Raw genomic sequence first — 16,727 nt, 5'->3', positions numbered from 1 at the left:
TAAATCTTAGTTTTTACTCCAGAGTCACACTGATTAGTTTAAATTATAGAGTTTATTTACTCAAGCATAATATACATTTGTATATTAGGAGTTTTCTCTCACACAACTATTTCAAAGTGGCTCTGTGAGAACCTTAGCGCCACCCAACGCGATTGTGATAAGTTTAAGGAAATGACAATAAACCAGAGCAAGTTTTTCTCCCATCCCGGGATGCTGTGTGGACTAGGCAGACCCTCCTCTGCTCTGCAATGTGTGGATGGTCTGGCAAAGCAAGACCACCAACAAATGAATTTACATCATCCTCAGTCACTGCCTAAAAGGCATTGGAAATCAATGCGAAACGTAAGTTTCAAAGTTCATCATGGGAAGCAGTAATATATCTTACTACGTGTCAGTTTACATCATCAAAAACAAAAATGTGACTTGAAACCTGTGTGAGATTTGTCAGGGAGGAAACTTTCTACTCACGGCAGATTTCTACGCTTTCGTCGGACCCATCCTCGCAGTCAGGCTCCCCATCACAGTGCCAGCGCTTCGGGACACATTGGCCATTGCGACAAACAAAGTCCACCACCGCACAAGTCTTTCTAACTGGAGTGGGAGAGAAAAGAGATGGCTGCGTTATACATTTAAGAGGAAACAGAAAGGCTCCTTTAATGAAACATATCAAAGAAATACACCTCATCAATATAAATTCCAGCACACCCAACTCTTTATCCAGGAGAAAAAGTCGCACATTGACCATTTCTTGATTTACAAAACAAAAAGCCGCATCGAGGAGTAAACCTTTATGTACGGTATATGGGCGCCCACACTACCAGGTGAGCCAACCAGGCGCCCCCATATTGTATTTTAAAATAATCTTTTTTCTACATAAACACAATATGATAAAACAATGCATATCCACATTGTTGATGACTTCCCATGTTTATAGGACTACATTTACAAAAAACATTTCATGTAGTTTACATTACTCTAGATACATTGATTTATTTAGAAAATTAGAACCTTGAGGCAAAAATAATTTGACTGGCTGTGGATCTAAACTCAACATAGTCCATATTTACTTTGTCTGTATAAAAGCAGTACAATGTAAATATTTTTCTTAGAGCAGTAACTACTCAAAGAGCATAATTCCTACCCATATCTGGCAGACTTCTTTTGAAAATCAGCAGTGTTGAGCTTCATTGCACTCACTGCTGTTAGTTCCTAACAACATTCCTTTAACTATGTAAATACCGTACATATCCACACTCCTTAGATTTCTACTGTGATATTTCTACTATTTGTGCAACTGTAACACAGAGTTTCCCTTCGGAAATCAATAAAGTATTTCTGATAAAATGTACATCATGTTGGAGTATAGTATGTGAGCCATTACCGTCAATTTCAGGATATTACATGTATTCATATCTTATGGGGTATTCTGGTTATTTGGATTTTGTCCCTTATATTGCCCTCCAGTACGATCAGCTGTTCTTTTTTCCCCTTGCTTTCCTTCACTTGTTCCGTCCTCCCTCCCAGTCTCATATGACCCAGATAGATGAGAAAGATAAGAAAATGGAAAGAGCTTAAATGACGCGCGCGCACCTCTGTCGTATGACTCGTATCCATATTTAGCTCTGCTCTATCTGCAACCTTCAAATCACCAGGTCACTCTGTCCCAAGGGAAGCTGGGAAGTCTCTGGTGGGGCTTGAATGTCATGTGACATCTATGTGCAGTAGTGACAACATACAATCTATTCTATACTGTCTGGGCACTTTACATTAAAACAAGTATGTGTTGCTTGAATGCATCTGCTGTCTAAACCAAGTCATTATATAGACTGTTTAGAGGTAATAAGTGAGATATTTTTTAAGTTTTCAGAAGGTTACCTCCAGAATCTTTGGTAAGCTTGGCTTGTTTTGTTGAATGATTTGCTGATATCAACTGTGTGTATTGCATTTAGGTGATATTTTAGACTGCAAGTACTGCGGTGATCAACTTTGCAGTATTTACACATCACAGGTCCTGGCGACTGCGCTGTCTGGAATAACTTTAAAATGAAGATGGCCATGTAAGAGGTCCGTACCCTTCTCCATGTTGTTGGTTTGTTTACCCGCCAATTCTTTCCTGGTTCCTGTAAGCGCGGCAGCAGCCAGCAATGTACTTTTCCAAACTAAAAGCCTTTGAGCAACAGACTTTTACAATAAAATAAATAAAAGCTTAATGCACGATGAAATAATTGACGTGAATTAATGAGTTAACGCAATAACGTGTTAACTCTCAGAGACCTAATGTCATTTTTACAATTTATGGTCCAAAAAAATAAAAATAAAAAAGTGGTGACATTTTAAAAAAAGCTTTCCATTTTTACGTTTCGGCCTAAATCTTAAGTAGTCACTGCATAACACTCACTGTTTTTCATCTAAACTTAAGTGTCCGCAGAAACAACCAACCGGCCGCTCCCGGTGCCCTGTACCTGGCTCAAAGCCGCCTATTCTCAGGTAATTTAACTACCAACTTTCAGAATTGTGAGCATTAATCTGTATGTAACACAGATCAACTATGATCTGTTATTTGGAAAGAATCTACCTTCTTACCTAATTATTAATTCACCAATGTTGCTTAACTGAAATCAAACATTCCCTTGCAGTGATCTGTTGCTGTTTTTTCCCTACTAGTTGTGTATACAGAACTAGTGGTCTTTTGGTGTTTAGCGTCTTTTGGTGTTTAGCGTCTCACCACAGGAGTTCTCGTCACTTCCATCGGCGCAGTCCTCGTCTCCGTCACACTGCCAGACGGACGGGATGCAGCGACCGTTTCCACACTGAAACTGGCTGGCCTCACATTCCGTCTTAGTACCTATAGAGAGACACAGAGGGGGTATGAGGAAAAAACTCAAGTGACTATGGTCCCATAAATCATTTGTTGAATTACAATTTGCTTTTTATTTAGTCCTAGCAACATTCCCCGCACTGCTGAAATTTAGAAACAAAATTGTTACAGCAGAACAAGCTGGCACGCAGCAGATCCCAGCAGCCACTTAGCCACTGGAGGCATGCCAGCTCCACATGGTGGATTTCCACAGAAAGTTGAGTTCTTCCTGCCCAACTTGCTTCTCTTTTTTTCCTTCCCCTTTTTTTTTAAAACTGTACCTCTGCTACTAGGGCTGAGTACCGGATTAAATACTTTTTGAGGTACCAACCAAATTGCCTCTAAAGTATCAAGTACAGAAAAATACCTAGTCAGTCAATACCGAATTTAAATATCTAACGAGTAAATCTCAGCATCAGTGAGCCAGTAGGCATGCCTCTACCTAGATATGTCAATGATCGCTTTCTAACATTAAAACTGGAAAATAATGATGTGCAAATTTCATTTTGTTTCATAAAATTAGTATTGAAAGAGTATGGTTTAGGAAAGCCCCATCTGCTACACTCCATCCAGCTCCACTATTCATTTAAACAGCTCAATAAACAATAGGACACAATACCCTTCCACTAATAATAATAATAATAATAATAATAATAATAATAATAATAAGACACTGCTGAAGTCTGAAATGAAACTCCGCATTGCAACCGAAGATGAAGGGACCTCAATATTTGAGTGAAAAATGCCGGTGTCCTGACATCTGTTAAACGGTTGTCTGAAGGACATCAGATGTCCAGAAACCGGGGTAGACTATAGAATCAAAAAGCTGCAGTGAGATGAAGTCCTGAGGTGGAATCTTAGCAAATATTTACCACTCAAGCATTTTTAAACAAGTGTTTTTGCCTTGTATATAATATACACAGAGACAGAGGGATGCAGCCAAGCGCCGTGAGTTGCAATCAAACCTGCTTTGGTCTACCATACCATAGCTCTCAGTCGATTCATGTTCCGTACGGAGCAACATTAACCAGTCGGAACGCAAGCAGCTCCGGATTAATTGCAAAGTTTAACCAAAGTGTAATAAGCGATATTTATCGGGCCCCGGGATGCATTCTTCGCCTCAGTGTATTGTTTTAATTGTTAGTTTGTTTCTTAAATATGTAAAAAAAAAGTTTAACAAAATAGGGCAATGAATGTATACTGTAGCTCTTAAAGTAGGCTGCTTAATGTCTGAGGAAACGTGAAGAGACATTACAGGCAAAGCTTTTTTTGGGTTACAAATCAGATAATCTATGTTAATGGCTACTGGAGGAGCAGAAAAACTCAAAACATGACGCCGGCTACCAAGCTCTGTTGTATCAGCAGTTACACAAGAATAAGGGGTTTTGAGCCAGGTACATGGCACCACGTGCTGCCGGGTGTTAACATTAGGCACCAAAACAACGCTAAGAGTTTTAGCAGGTGAGCTACCCAGCTCCCCAGATCTTTTAACACTTAAGTGCGGTTTCCATGGAGCAATAGGCCTAAAAAAAAAGGGTTTAATATTAAATAAATAAAAATAAGACTGTTGAGTAGAAATTGCCGAGACGTTTGGGAGGTTAGAAACTGGTAAGATAAAATTTGTTTTGGTTAAAAACAAATAATCGTGATCACAATATTTATCAAAATAATTGTGATTATCATTTTGGCCATAATTGTGCAGCCGTAGGTAGTAAGGATGATAATTAGATTTGTGATTCACGGATTTATCATCATCTGGTACAGTGTTCAAAACGTGCCTGTTTGGAACAGGCCGACCGCTTTGCCGCTTATAGTCTTCTCCTGAACCATTGTGCCCCAAAATAACTTACAGAAGGACCCAAAGCACTTCACATGACACTCAACCGTATACCACTCACTATTTACTTCTACTTCAGAGGAAACTACTACTACTGGATTTATCTAAGAAATGTTAGTTTGCAGATTTTACTCATTTTTTATTCTATCTATCCCTGTTAACACATTTAGGGTATTCGCCAAAATAGAAGACAAAACCCTTTTTGGGCCATAAATCCGGTCTACAAAAAGTGCCTTTATTCACTGAAAACGCCATTATGAAGGGAACCGTTTTAAGTGGGTCAGCAGCTCCTTAAGAGAGAGAGAGAGAGAGAAACATTGCTGTTTGATATGAACCTGAGGAGCTTCAGATCTTTAACTGAAGCAGCAACATGCAACTGAAGATATGCATGACTAAAATCGTGCCACGTTATCAAATCTATGGTTCTACAGCCTATGTAGCTCCGGGCCAGTTAGATAATTTCTCTTGACTGTAGGTTCCCAACATTTCTTAAATTAATTATTGTTTAAGGAAGACATTGAGCATAACCATCTATCCAGCCATCCTTATTTATTGTATCATATGTTTTGTGCTTGGTTCCCGATGTAAAGCCCTTTTGATACCTGCTGTTGCTGTAAAATGCTATATAAATACATTTTGATTAAATGAAACAAATAACCACTAACATACAGACAGAATAACAGATGAAATTCACTGGTTTTCACCCTGGCCAAATATTTGGCGGTCCACTCAGCAAACAGAGGGAGTGGCTGGGAACGGTGCCGTTGAGGTTCAGTAACCTTCAGTGAGTTCTTAACTAGTGGCGGCAGAAAAAGATGGGAGCGTAGCCATTTGGTCCGTTCTATCCAGAAGTTAAAACCCGAGCAAGAACAATCTTTGCTGAGTCTTGTCGGGGTCCATGATGTTGTGGCCCTCTTCCCCATGGGGTCCGGAAAAGGTTTGTTTTTCCAGCGCGCTCTATAAGTAGCGAAGAAGTTGGCTAAGGCTAATGTTAGCAATGCTAAGCCAACATCACGACCAAACGTTAGTGATTGGTTACAGTAGATCCAGAGTGGCTCTGTGCAGATCCCATAGTTTGAGTTTAACAGAGTACCCGCCTTCAAGCACCTCAACACTCTGGACTAATGAAATGGACCAGAGCCTGGTAGGGCCAGGCTAAAGGACGCTGCAACTAACAACTACTGTGATAAACGATTAATCTGTCGATCTTCCTTCAAAAGTAAAAACACTTTCTGTCTGTATTTCTCCGTTTTGTGATGATTATCGATTGATCGAGCGTTAGCTCTTTAACAGCGTTATCAGAGGCCTTAGCTTGATCAAACCGCTTAAAAAAATAGCTGTATCTGGAGACAAGTAACATTGAACCAAACTACCAACCGGACAGAAAAATAGAATTTATTCGAGTCCAATAAGTTTATTTTTAAATTGGTAATAATGTGTTTATTCGTCAAAATTAAAAAAATCTGTCCAGAAACAATTTACACCAAGTTTCCTGCATTCTGATCACTGTTTTGGCACCAACTTATGGTGCAACCATCTTTATGTCAAGGAAATAAAGATGGAAATTCTAGTGGCACGTGACAATTAAAAATACAATTAAATATTATCTGGAAAGGGGCTTATGAATCCAGGCCCTGGGTCCGAATACGACAATAAAAAAGAAAAGAAAAAAAAAGGCTTGTCTGCTGTAGCTTATTGTACAATGCAATCAGGTTAATACATAACGTTACGAAGTGTAAGCTTTCTATTTTTAAGAGATATGTATCAATAAATTGTCAGTTAAGTTGAATATATTTTAGTATAACGGACCACCCCTAGTGTTTGGCATGCAAGTGAAGCGCTAATTAAATTGACCTTCATAGTGTAAAATACAGTTTCACTGCAGCAGAGAGAGCGGGACGACGGCTCCTTTTTTTGTGCTTGTTTAGGGATAAGGGCAATGCCGATAAAAATAAACTCTTTAGGCCTGCACGATTAATCGTAAAATAGATTCACCCTGTTCACGATTTAATTTTTAAATTATTTGTTTTTTTATACCAACTTCAGTTTTGATTAAATTTTACGAGCCAACTGCGTCACAAACGCTACTTCTGAGTTTTAAACAGACAGTATAAAATAGGTTTTAAAGCGCTCCCTTCTCTTCATTGAAGCCTCTATGTTAACAGGCTTGTGGTTCCACTTCAGATGCGTACTCCTGTACCCATCAGGTGATCAAACCTGACCCCAACAAAACAGGAACCTGGACTACTATTTAACGCAGCTTTGAGACGGTTCTAAAGGTTGTTAAACTGTCTCAATGTAGTACTGATGCAGACGGCAGCGGCTCCTCGCTGCACCGGCAGAGTCCAGTACAGCCGGACTCTACAGGGTAAAACGGAGAGCCATTAGAGTTACTTCCACACAAATACATAAAAACATGGCAACCCACAAATTGCATTTGATTTCATAACAAATATCCATTCACATTGGTGATCTTGGGCAGCATTTACAATTATCTTTTACTTTTAAAATCCACGTCCACCGCTGTATGCTGCAAAAGCTCTAAAAGATCATAGAAAAGCCAAAAGTAGCCAAAACGCACCGGTCATCATCATGAGGGAAATATTTCACAACAAGTCCTGACTCATCCATCAGCCTCGTGATTACTGCTGACGTCCATTAGATGCTGACCGAGCGAGAATGATCACAAAAAGAGAGCCTGAGGCGCCCGGTGATGGCTCAGTCCTGTGTTGATCAAAACAATATCACAAGGGGAAGCACACAAGTATCATTAAAGGTGCAGCAGGGTTCCAGATAAAACCCATCTCAGATATTCCTCCGTTCCTTTTGCTGAGTCCATCCATGTTTGTTTTTGTAATTCACAAGGGTGGCTACAGAGCTGTGCTAATATGAAACAATGGTTTTGGGACTAATACCAGAGACATAAGCTGTGACTGATTTAGGTCTGTTCAATACCTGCGGTAATCAGTAGGGCTGCACAATATGAGGAAAAGATGCAACACCATTGAATATTGTGATTATATATTAAAGTGTACTTAGTTCTGCTGCTTTCAGTATTCTACTAAACTTTAAATTGCTTGAATTTAAATAGGAAACAACGTATATACAAAAGCTTCTTGTCGGGCAGGATGTGATCAAAAGTAGCAGATCAGGAGTTCAGAGAGAATCCCGCACACTGACCATTAAGCAAGCAATTACTTAGAAAATAAGTTTTGTTCTTAATCAGGTACAACCATATCTCCTGATGAAGGTCTAAGACCACAATGTATTTGAAAATACTACAATGTTTAAGTCTTAGACCTTCATCAGTAAATAATTGCTTGCCAAATGTAAGTGTGCGCAATTCTTTCTAACATTTTATTGAACAAAAGGGAGCATTATAATGGAAAGTAAAGGCAGTTTTCTGATATTTTTAGCCAACAAAAACCTCAATGTCTTTTGCAATATAGTTATTGCACCAGTTGATAAAACCGAATTAAAAAAAAAACAATGTGATGTGCAGCCCCGGTACCAGGACGCCCTGTACTGACATATAGGCCTACACCTAAACATCAGCTCAAAACATGTTTTGCAAAATGGTTTGCTGTAGTGTTCAAAAACTGAGATGTAGGATGATAAATCCCAGTGTTTGTTCTTTAGGGTGTATACTCTGGGGTGACTATTCTAGGGTCTCTTTGACTTAGTCTAAACTGCACACCCTGCACTTTGATCCAATTTTTTATCTGAAGTGCTGTATATAAACCTGTACGAGAGTATTCTCATACCCTGCAGTGTCAGACTGAATTTTTAGCTGACATTTGAAGTTGAAACACTCCAACCTGTACACTGTTGGTGCTACCATATAAAGGCTGAGAAAGCTTTCAGCACTTTGTCATGCAAAATGTCATTTCCTGTATTCCTTAACAATCCTTTATGTGCCTCATTTGTTGTTGTTTCGCATACATTTTTGCAAGATTAGTTCAAAGACCAAGAACACATCAGCTAACTAAGGACTTTGGGAAGATAGACGGCAATATTTTTGTCATGGCTGCAAAGGATCATTTTTAACAAATCTAAAAAAAAAAAAACTAAAAAAAAGTTCAGACCTCAGAAACCTCAACTAGATATCATTTGGTGAATCCAGAACCACAGAAATCAGGTTTTTGTACTTCCATTTTGGCTTGATGTTCATCTAATGCAGTTGGTAAAACAGCAAGACAGTGACACCTGATCACAGAAAGCTACAGAATTACACTCAAAATGTTCTGAATTTAGTGTGAAAGTATTACAACTTTGCAATGTTGTGACTTTTCAAAACAATTCTCATTCAGACTCAATATTAAGCATAACAATTCTAAAAATCAGATTTTTGTCCCAACAATGACTTAAGCAGGGCTGCTCAATTACAGGAAAAAAACTAATTCATAATCCCCATATAAAATGTCTAATATATAGTTCCCCATTTGAACTGATGTTTTTAATTCAGAATAAAAGACAAAATAAGTTTACTTGCAAAAAAGTAGTTTCTCAAATATTCAGCCAAAATCACAACCGCGATTAAAATGCAGATAAACTGCACATCCTGTACGTCACTGTTATGCATGCAAATGTGTTGATCATACTGTAAGTCTATATTAACTGAGAGCCAACTCTTCTTCGCTAAAAGGCTTGAGTTTAAAGTTCCAGATTATTCCACACGCTAATTATTCACCTGCTTGTACTCCCAGTGGATTTCAATCCATAGATCCAACAGGCGTGGGGCTACTTCCCAAAATAATAGATCATTGTGCGCTTTATGAATGCTGTCACACTGGAGGTCATGGTGATGCAATTTTCCCCAGTAACAGAAATGGTTGCAGTGTACTCCTCCTCCTCCCTCTGTCCACCACCCCACTCACTTCAGGAACCAATCGCACCCCCACCCTCCCCTCATATAGCTGCAGATCTGGGTCTAGCATGGCATCACAGTAACCATGAAGGAAAAATACATCCATTTTAAATCAGGCCAGTGTTGCTGCTGCTCTTGCCGCTATCCAATTTGCGTTACCTCTGTTCAAATAGCCTCCCAAAATCTCAATCTGTGCGTGCGTACATGTGTATTTGGGTTTAGTTTGCTGCCGAGAATGAGAAAGAGAAAGAGGTAGTGATGTATGCATTTATGGGGAGTGTGTGCACATTAAAGGACTAGTTTTGATTCACTGTCCCCCCCCCCCCTCCAAAGGCCATTTTCCACAGTAGGTAGGGATTCGAGAGACTGATCTGTGTAAGACAGGCAGCCAACACAGCTCTATCCCTCTCTGAGCCGTTACATAATTTAGCCACCGCGAAAAATACCGCCGAAATATAATTTAGCCTGCGTGCACCCTACTGCTGAAATGATTAGTAATTTCATTAATAAAAACCATGTACCTGTGGAAAGAAAGGTCCTACAGTTCTATCTCCACCCAATAACAAAATCCTTCTCCAATCTTCCAAGCCGACCATAACGTGGGGGGGAACGACATTAGGAAAGTGCATAGTAACTAAATATCCCAATTTAACTTTACCAAGAAGGCTCTCTTCATTCACAGTAAGACAATAAGATACACACCGAAGAAGTTTTGGGCACCACCTAAACCAAATAAATGTAACCTAAATACTTTTTGCACATCTAATGACTGTAGTTTAGCAAGTTGTGTCTTGTTTTAGAAAAAAACAAGGTAATATCAAATGGTCCAAAATGTGAACTTGCAATTTAAATTAAAAAAAATATTTCCTTGAGGACCCCTAAACCCTCAGCCAAATGAGTACACCCGAGTCTTCCACAAACTGGGAAAACACTAGTGAATACAAACTTTTCACTAAGCGGTAGATATTCTTGGCTGAGGGCTGGTTGCAACGTATTTACTAACATTTAGAATGTAAATTAGTGCAATTAATTAGTTGATCAAATAAAAAAAAACTAAAGACTTAAACTAAATTGTCAAGCTAAAGCTGCCAAAATTAGCTGCTTTCAAAATCTCAAATGGGAATATCTATGAAGGTCTGGGGGGAGGGGGATAAATGTGGCGTCATCCAATTAGGCCTACGTGTTTTGATATTAAAAAAGAAAAAAACAAATTAAACTTATCGCTAGTGTTTTTTTAAAGGATTTCCACCAACACCAGTTAGTAGCCTAACAACTTAACCTTGGCCACTCTGCTCATAATTAGGCCCTGATTGGGTTCACCTGCGGTCGGTAATTGGCCGCGCTCACTCCTCACCTGGCCTACCGGGACTGCGGTGCTGCTTCATACCCTGTTTTACCGCCGTCCATCAGTCCAATGTAACCGCTTTTCCCCTTCTCCCTGCCACCCCGTCGTCGGTATCCACTTCACGAATAAATAAATTACAAGCCTCGCTGGGGGTGGTGACGGCAGAATTAAAAAAAAAAATCCCACAGAGGAAGTGAATGAGAAACCAGGACACGCACAACCGCCTAAACAGTACAAGAACCAGGGGTTTATTCGGATGGGCTGCGTGTTTTCAGAGCGAAGTTAACGTTAATTGACCGCAGGGCTAATTGGCCTGGAATGACTGGCGACAAGCAGCGCTGTACGGCAGGCAGCACAAACCACACGGGCCTCTCCATCCCCCTCTTTCATTTCCCGAGACAGATATTGAGCTGAAAACACTCAAGCTACATACATTACTAATTTAAGGACAAACACATTTCTTATAAATGAATGTAAAGCACATACACACAAGATAGAAAATAACTTACTGCAGCCACCAAATTGGCTTTTTAAGATGTTTCAATGCTAACAAGAGGCAAGTTGATTAGCCCAAGGTGTAGCAAAGCACGGTAATTCCCTCAAAGAGCAGCCAAGACAGGTGTACAGCTCGGTAATGTTAGCTAACCTCATAGGACACTGTGTATGTTTCCCACCACACACACAAAACACACACACACACACACACACACACAAACACACACACACACACATACACACGAGCGAACACACACCGAGGACTCGAGACTTACCGTGGACGTTAATGCAGTGCTGGAGACATATTAGCATGGACAGCATGAGGATCCCCGGTGTGGACGTGAACATCTCTTGCAGTGTACGTACGGTTGCTAGCTGGGCGCTCGCGGGCTGCATCTCTGCCCTGCCTGCCTGCCTTTACTGCTGGCTCGCGCTGGCCTGCTTCTACTTTGATTTAGCCGGTTCACGCGCAAACCACACATACAGACAACTGACACGAGCGTTCGTACACGGAGCAGAACACAAGTGAACAGCTAACCGAAGAGAACGGCAGCCGAAGCCACCGACCGACAAGAGGAGCAGTGAGAAATAAAACGGAGGCGGCTGTCGCGCAGACCACGCGCCTTTTGAGCCCGTCCTACACACACGCGCAGTGCGGGCCGTTCGGGCTCACGTTCACTCCTCTCGAGCTGCTATCCATTTCCGAAAGTTGACGAGTTAACGAGCGGCCCCGGTAACCGGTTCGTCAGCTGAGAAGGATTTCTCTTCCTCCCCCAGGAATTCTTGGAACATTATTAACCATTCACTATCCGCATAAATGATAGATACAGCGTAGGCTAGTGTTATTTACACACAAATCTCAATAAATTAGGAGAAATGTTATCATTATTGTACTTGTATAATATAATTGGGTAATATAATCCCAGTGTTACGCAATTCTATCAATATTCCGTGGTTATTTATTTGACAGTAAATATCTATCTATCTATCTATCTATCTATCTATCTATCTATCTATCTATCTATATATCAACTTACAGTTTATTTATCATTTAGGCTACTATGGACCAGTTTCAGAATATAACCAAGGAATGATTAACTTCCAGATTTAATTTGAATTTTTTGTTTTTAAAGTACAATGACATGTCCCAAGGTTCTCTGACCTCCTTGTCCAACAGGTCTCAGGGGGACCTTCACACTTGAGGGACTTGACTCTGTCTGGATGATAAGCTGAAGACCTTGGAGATGCCTCGTCCTCATAATAAGCATGGATGGGAACTGGTCTTGGCCTTCACAGACACCGGTCTACCCCTCAGATGGGTGTAGGATCTAAGGATTTGTAATAAATAAACTTTATAATCAACAAACCGTGTCAAGGCGGTTTTCTTTCCACACATCATCCAGCATGGCTGTTAGGACACCACATGGGCTTTCTTTAGGCCGTAGGTATTATATAAAGGTGAGAATGAAGAGACTACCAATGTGTGCTGTCCATACTTATTAAAATAAACCTATATTATAGTGAGGACAACTGAGACTGATCAGACAAGGTATTATATAGTTTTTTCGAAATAGGAGAAATCACAATTACCTGAGCTCCTCATTTTAAGTGTCAAAATTAGCCTAAAGCGGTGGGAAGGTTAGAAAAGGAGGAAATATGAATGCCCCCCCCCCCCCCACACACACACACACACACACACACTGTCACCTGGCTGCCTAATCACCCCAGTCCTTGTCACATGACCAATTCATGTTTCCATGCCCCCCATCCAAAATGCTGATACCATTGAACATCACACAATTCTTTATTTTATTAAAGGGTCGGAAAGTCCACACAAAATGTGTGTTGTATTCTGATACACAACTTATTTCAAGTGAAAACAAGTGAAACTAATTATGAATGTGTTGTTTTAAAGCAAAATGTCTTTATGTTCTATCCCATCCAATATTTCCTATGTTTCTAAGCAGATTTTCTATGATGACATGTTATCATTTTGGCAAGTAAAGGATGGAAGTAGCTACCAGTTCAAAGCAACATTCACTCCGCTCGCTTTGTCTCCTTTGTAGGGAAGGGAACTACCCCCCCCCCCCCCCCCCCCCCCACACACACAAACACACACACACACACACACACACACACACACACTGGAATATCCATTTCCAGAAGAACAAAGACAATTCCCACACACTTCCACTCTGCATTGGTTTATTTCTCAAGACAAATGTTCTCGTGACTGAAACATCAACCCAATAAAACCAATGCGGAGGTGAACAAAAATGTGTGTGAAATAGTTTTGGTTTTCATTAGAGATGTTCCCCGATACCGCCTTAAACGCTGGTATCAGTATCGGATAGTACCAGAGTCACCGATACGATGCAAAAGTAATAAAGTCCTAAAGAAAATCTACGTTAAAATAGTTTATTATATGTTCTTTTTCCGTTATGACTGACTGCCAAATTGGATAATAAAAGAAAATGCTGTAATGCTTTGACCTGTGCCAGATCGACAACAAAGATAGAAATCATCTCACATCCATACAGGGATAGTAGTACACAGTGTTTAAAACGCAATAAAATATACGACACACTGGTATCGGATAAGTACTCGTGTCGGCTTCTGATTCTGATACCCAAGTTCAGGTATCAGAATCGGTATGGGGAAGCAACATTTTTTTTCTAGTTTTCATTGCCAATCATTTTGTAAGAGCAAATGTCTCGTAGAGTGAATCCCAAATCTTGGAACCCAACTCCGCTCCTACATTTTCTTTCCTCTGTCTGTCTCATGCTATTTCTCCTCTATTTGATCACCAGGCCTTTGGATTTTCCAGAGGGCTGCGTGCTGTCAGGTTCCATAGGCTCTCATCAGCTCCTATCAGAGGACTGAAGCTCATCTTCAGTGATGGCTGATGGCTACTTACACACCCCAGGGCTCATTCTGTCCCAGTTTTTTACATTCCCTGAAAAAAAAAAACACACACACCAGTGTACACATTGGCATAAGGAAATGTCTCCACCTCTCTATGACTGTCAGCATCTCTTCCCTGCAGTCACCTTCAAACACACACTAACACAAAACCACACAATTGCAGATCTAACGGTTGAAAAATCCAGTCTCTTATGAAAATCCACTGTGGAAAATCGTTATTTGAAGGCTCCCAAGCAGGAACCTGACCCTTTTTAGGTTGTTTTTACCCCCAAAAACCTAAATCCGTCACCTTTTATTACACTTACGACTGCTGGAAATGATTAGAGCTTTAAAGAAACAATAAGTAGAGTTTTTTATCCTCCAATGGCAGAGTATTGTCACAATATATTTGCAGGGGCGATGCCGCTGTTGATCTGATACAGTAAAATACTTACACCAGAATTTAGTAAAATCAACCAATCTTTTAGCATTCAATAACAAAAAGAGCTGCATGGGTGTGTTGTTACATCTAAAAAGGAGACAATGAAATACAATCCAAAAGGTTTTTGTCATAGATCCATAAGTTTGAAGGCCAGTCAGACACCAACACACTGCAAAGTGGTTAATGATGCTGTTCATCTAGAAAAGAAGGGGGGAGAAATTGAAGGAACTTTGAAGGAACTGGCAGGGTTTTGGATTTTTTCATTTCCATCGTGGTAAAGAAACGTCTCTGTATGTTCATATCCAGCTGAGAAGAGGCATTTATAAGGCAGAGAATTGCACACAGCCCACAGATATCAACACTTGCTCAGACCAAACAGATTTATCCTCATCTCACCGGGAAGCTCTCAGCACTGGCTGAAAGCAGATAATGATCATCCCCAAATCTGGGCCAGGATCCTGAAGAGGTTTCTAGCCATGGGGGGGAGTTATTTTATCTCTCTGCGAACGAGAAGAGGGCTGGTACTCCACTGTCTTTAGTTCTTTTGATTTCCTCTACTTCTTATCCCTTTGAGAAAGTGACAGAGAAGGGAGCGGAGGTTCTGCTGGGATTGTGAAAACATAATGAAAATGTCACAGAAGGAAATTTGAATAGAATGTAGCTGGGAAGATATCTATGAAGATTAATCTGATTTCATGGATGGGTGGATCACAATTAGTTTTACTGGTCAGTGTGGAGCCCTCATTGGTTCATAAGGGGGGGGGGGGGGGGGGGGTTCTGCACCACAGACAGCAACCCCTCTCTCCTGGCCTCACACCTTTCACCTCTATATACCAGGCGCTATATAAGTCAAGGTTATCATTATTATTATCATTAACCCAATCATCACCCATCATCATGGCATCGATGCATCGCGACGCGGACCTGGACGATTCTGCATCGATGCAGCGACAGACCATAATTATTATCGCCGACTAATATTGCTTGTTGATTTTTTTTCTGTTTCCGCTTTTTATCCGCTGTGTTGAGACTCCGCTGCGTCCAGGAAGTGTCTTTCCCCTGAGCAGATAGACCAAAAAGGGGTTTCATTTTCATTTCATACAAGTCTGACTGCTTGAATTTGTCCATGAAAACCATGTGTAGCAATATAATAAAATTGAGATAACACATTGTGATGCAGGATAATTGGATTGAGAGGAATCGTGAGACCAGTGGAGGTTCACACCCTATAGTCTTGTCCCATGCCATTTCATAACCATCTATTGATCTGGATTGATACATCGCAAGGGAAATTATTATTAACTATTTTGACAAATAACAGGTTGTAATTATTAATTTATCAAACAACAATATTCTGGTTCCATCTTCTCAAATATGAGAATTTGTACATTTTGAAATCTAGTATCTTTTGATGCTTATGGATTTAATATATAATAGATTAATTATATTCAAAACAGAAGTTTAATCATTGTGCGTTTAGATGCAGAAACCAAGGCAACCAACAGGAGGCTTTGAGTAATCTTTTATACAATCTCAACATATAATTCTGTAGAAAACAATATATTTACATTTTTAGAATACATACAGCATTTACATATAAATAAGGTGATTTACAGCATTAAAGACAGTGCTGTCCAGACTGTACTTGCAGAATGTCAAAAGTTTTGAGAAACAAATCAAATTTGTTTATGTTCAGGTTGGCATTTAGCACCATTTATGGTCTGGTTTTATTTCTTTAAAAATCCGATGTTTTTACCCTGCAAGGACTAAAAAAGTATTACTTCAGGTGTTACAAGTTCTTGGCATAAATCACAAATTAGATTTTGGACTCTGCATATGGAGAAGAAAATTATGCATGTGTTCTACACACTGAATACGTTCCACAGAGAAAATAGAGGGACAAAGTCTGGGCGACAGGCTGAAGATTTGTGTAATTCTCTCAATTATAAATTTTGACATTTTAGGTTCAGGGTTTCTGTG

General features: G+C 40.0%; 2 protein-coding genes across 2 annotated transcripts in view; both read right to left on the bottom strand.

Moving 5' to 3' along the window:
* vldlr (very low density lipoprotein receptor) overlaps positions 1-12,142 on the bottom strand; it is a 41,661-nt gene extending 29,519 nt beyond the window's left edge. The window contains exons 1-3 of the mRNA XM_034896284.1: positions 11,677-12,142; positions 2,726-2,845; positions 469-591 (exon numbers count right to left, since the gene is read on the bottom strand). Of these exons, the coding sequence (XP_034752175.1) occupies positions 469-591; positions 2,726-2,845; positions 11,677-11,797 (364 nt within the window). The 5' untranslated portion in view covers positions 11,798-12,142. The remainder of the gene's footprint in view (positions 1-468; positions 592-2,725; positions 2,846-11,676) is intronic.
* sh3bp2 (SH3-domain binding protein 2) overlaps positions 1,864-16,727 on the bottom strand; it is a 48,466-nt gene continuing 33,602 nt past the window's right edge. The window contains exon 14 of the transcript XR_004659906.1: positions 1,864-1,875. The gene's annotated coding sequence lies outside the window, so the exon portion shown is untranslated. The remainder of the gene's footprint in view (positions 1,876-16,727) is intronic.

The sequence above is a fragment of the Etheostoma cragini genome, chromosome 16 (genome assembly GCF_013103735.1).
Source record: "Etheostoma cragini isolate CJK2018 chromosome 16, CSU_Ecrag_1.0, whole genome shotgun sequence".
Lineage (NCBI taxonomy): Eukaryota > Metazoa > Chordata > Actinopteri > Perciformes > Percidae > Etheostoma > Etheostoma cragini.
The sequence above is the reverse complement of the archived record's forward strand: the minus strand, read 5'-3'. Positions and strand labels throughout refer to the sequence as shown.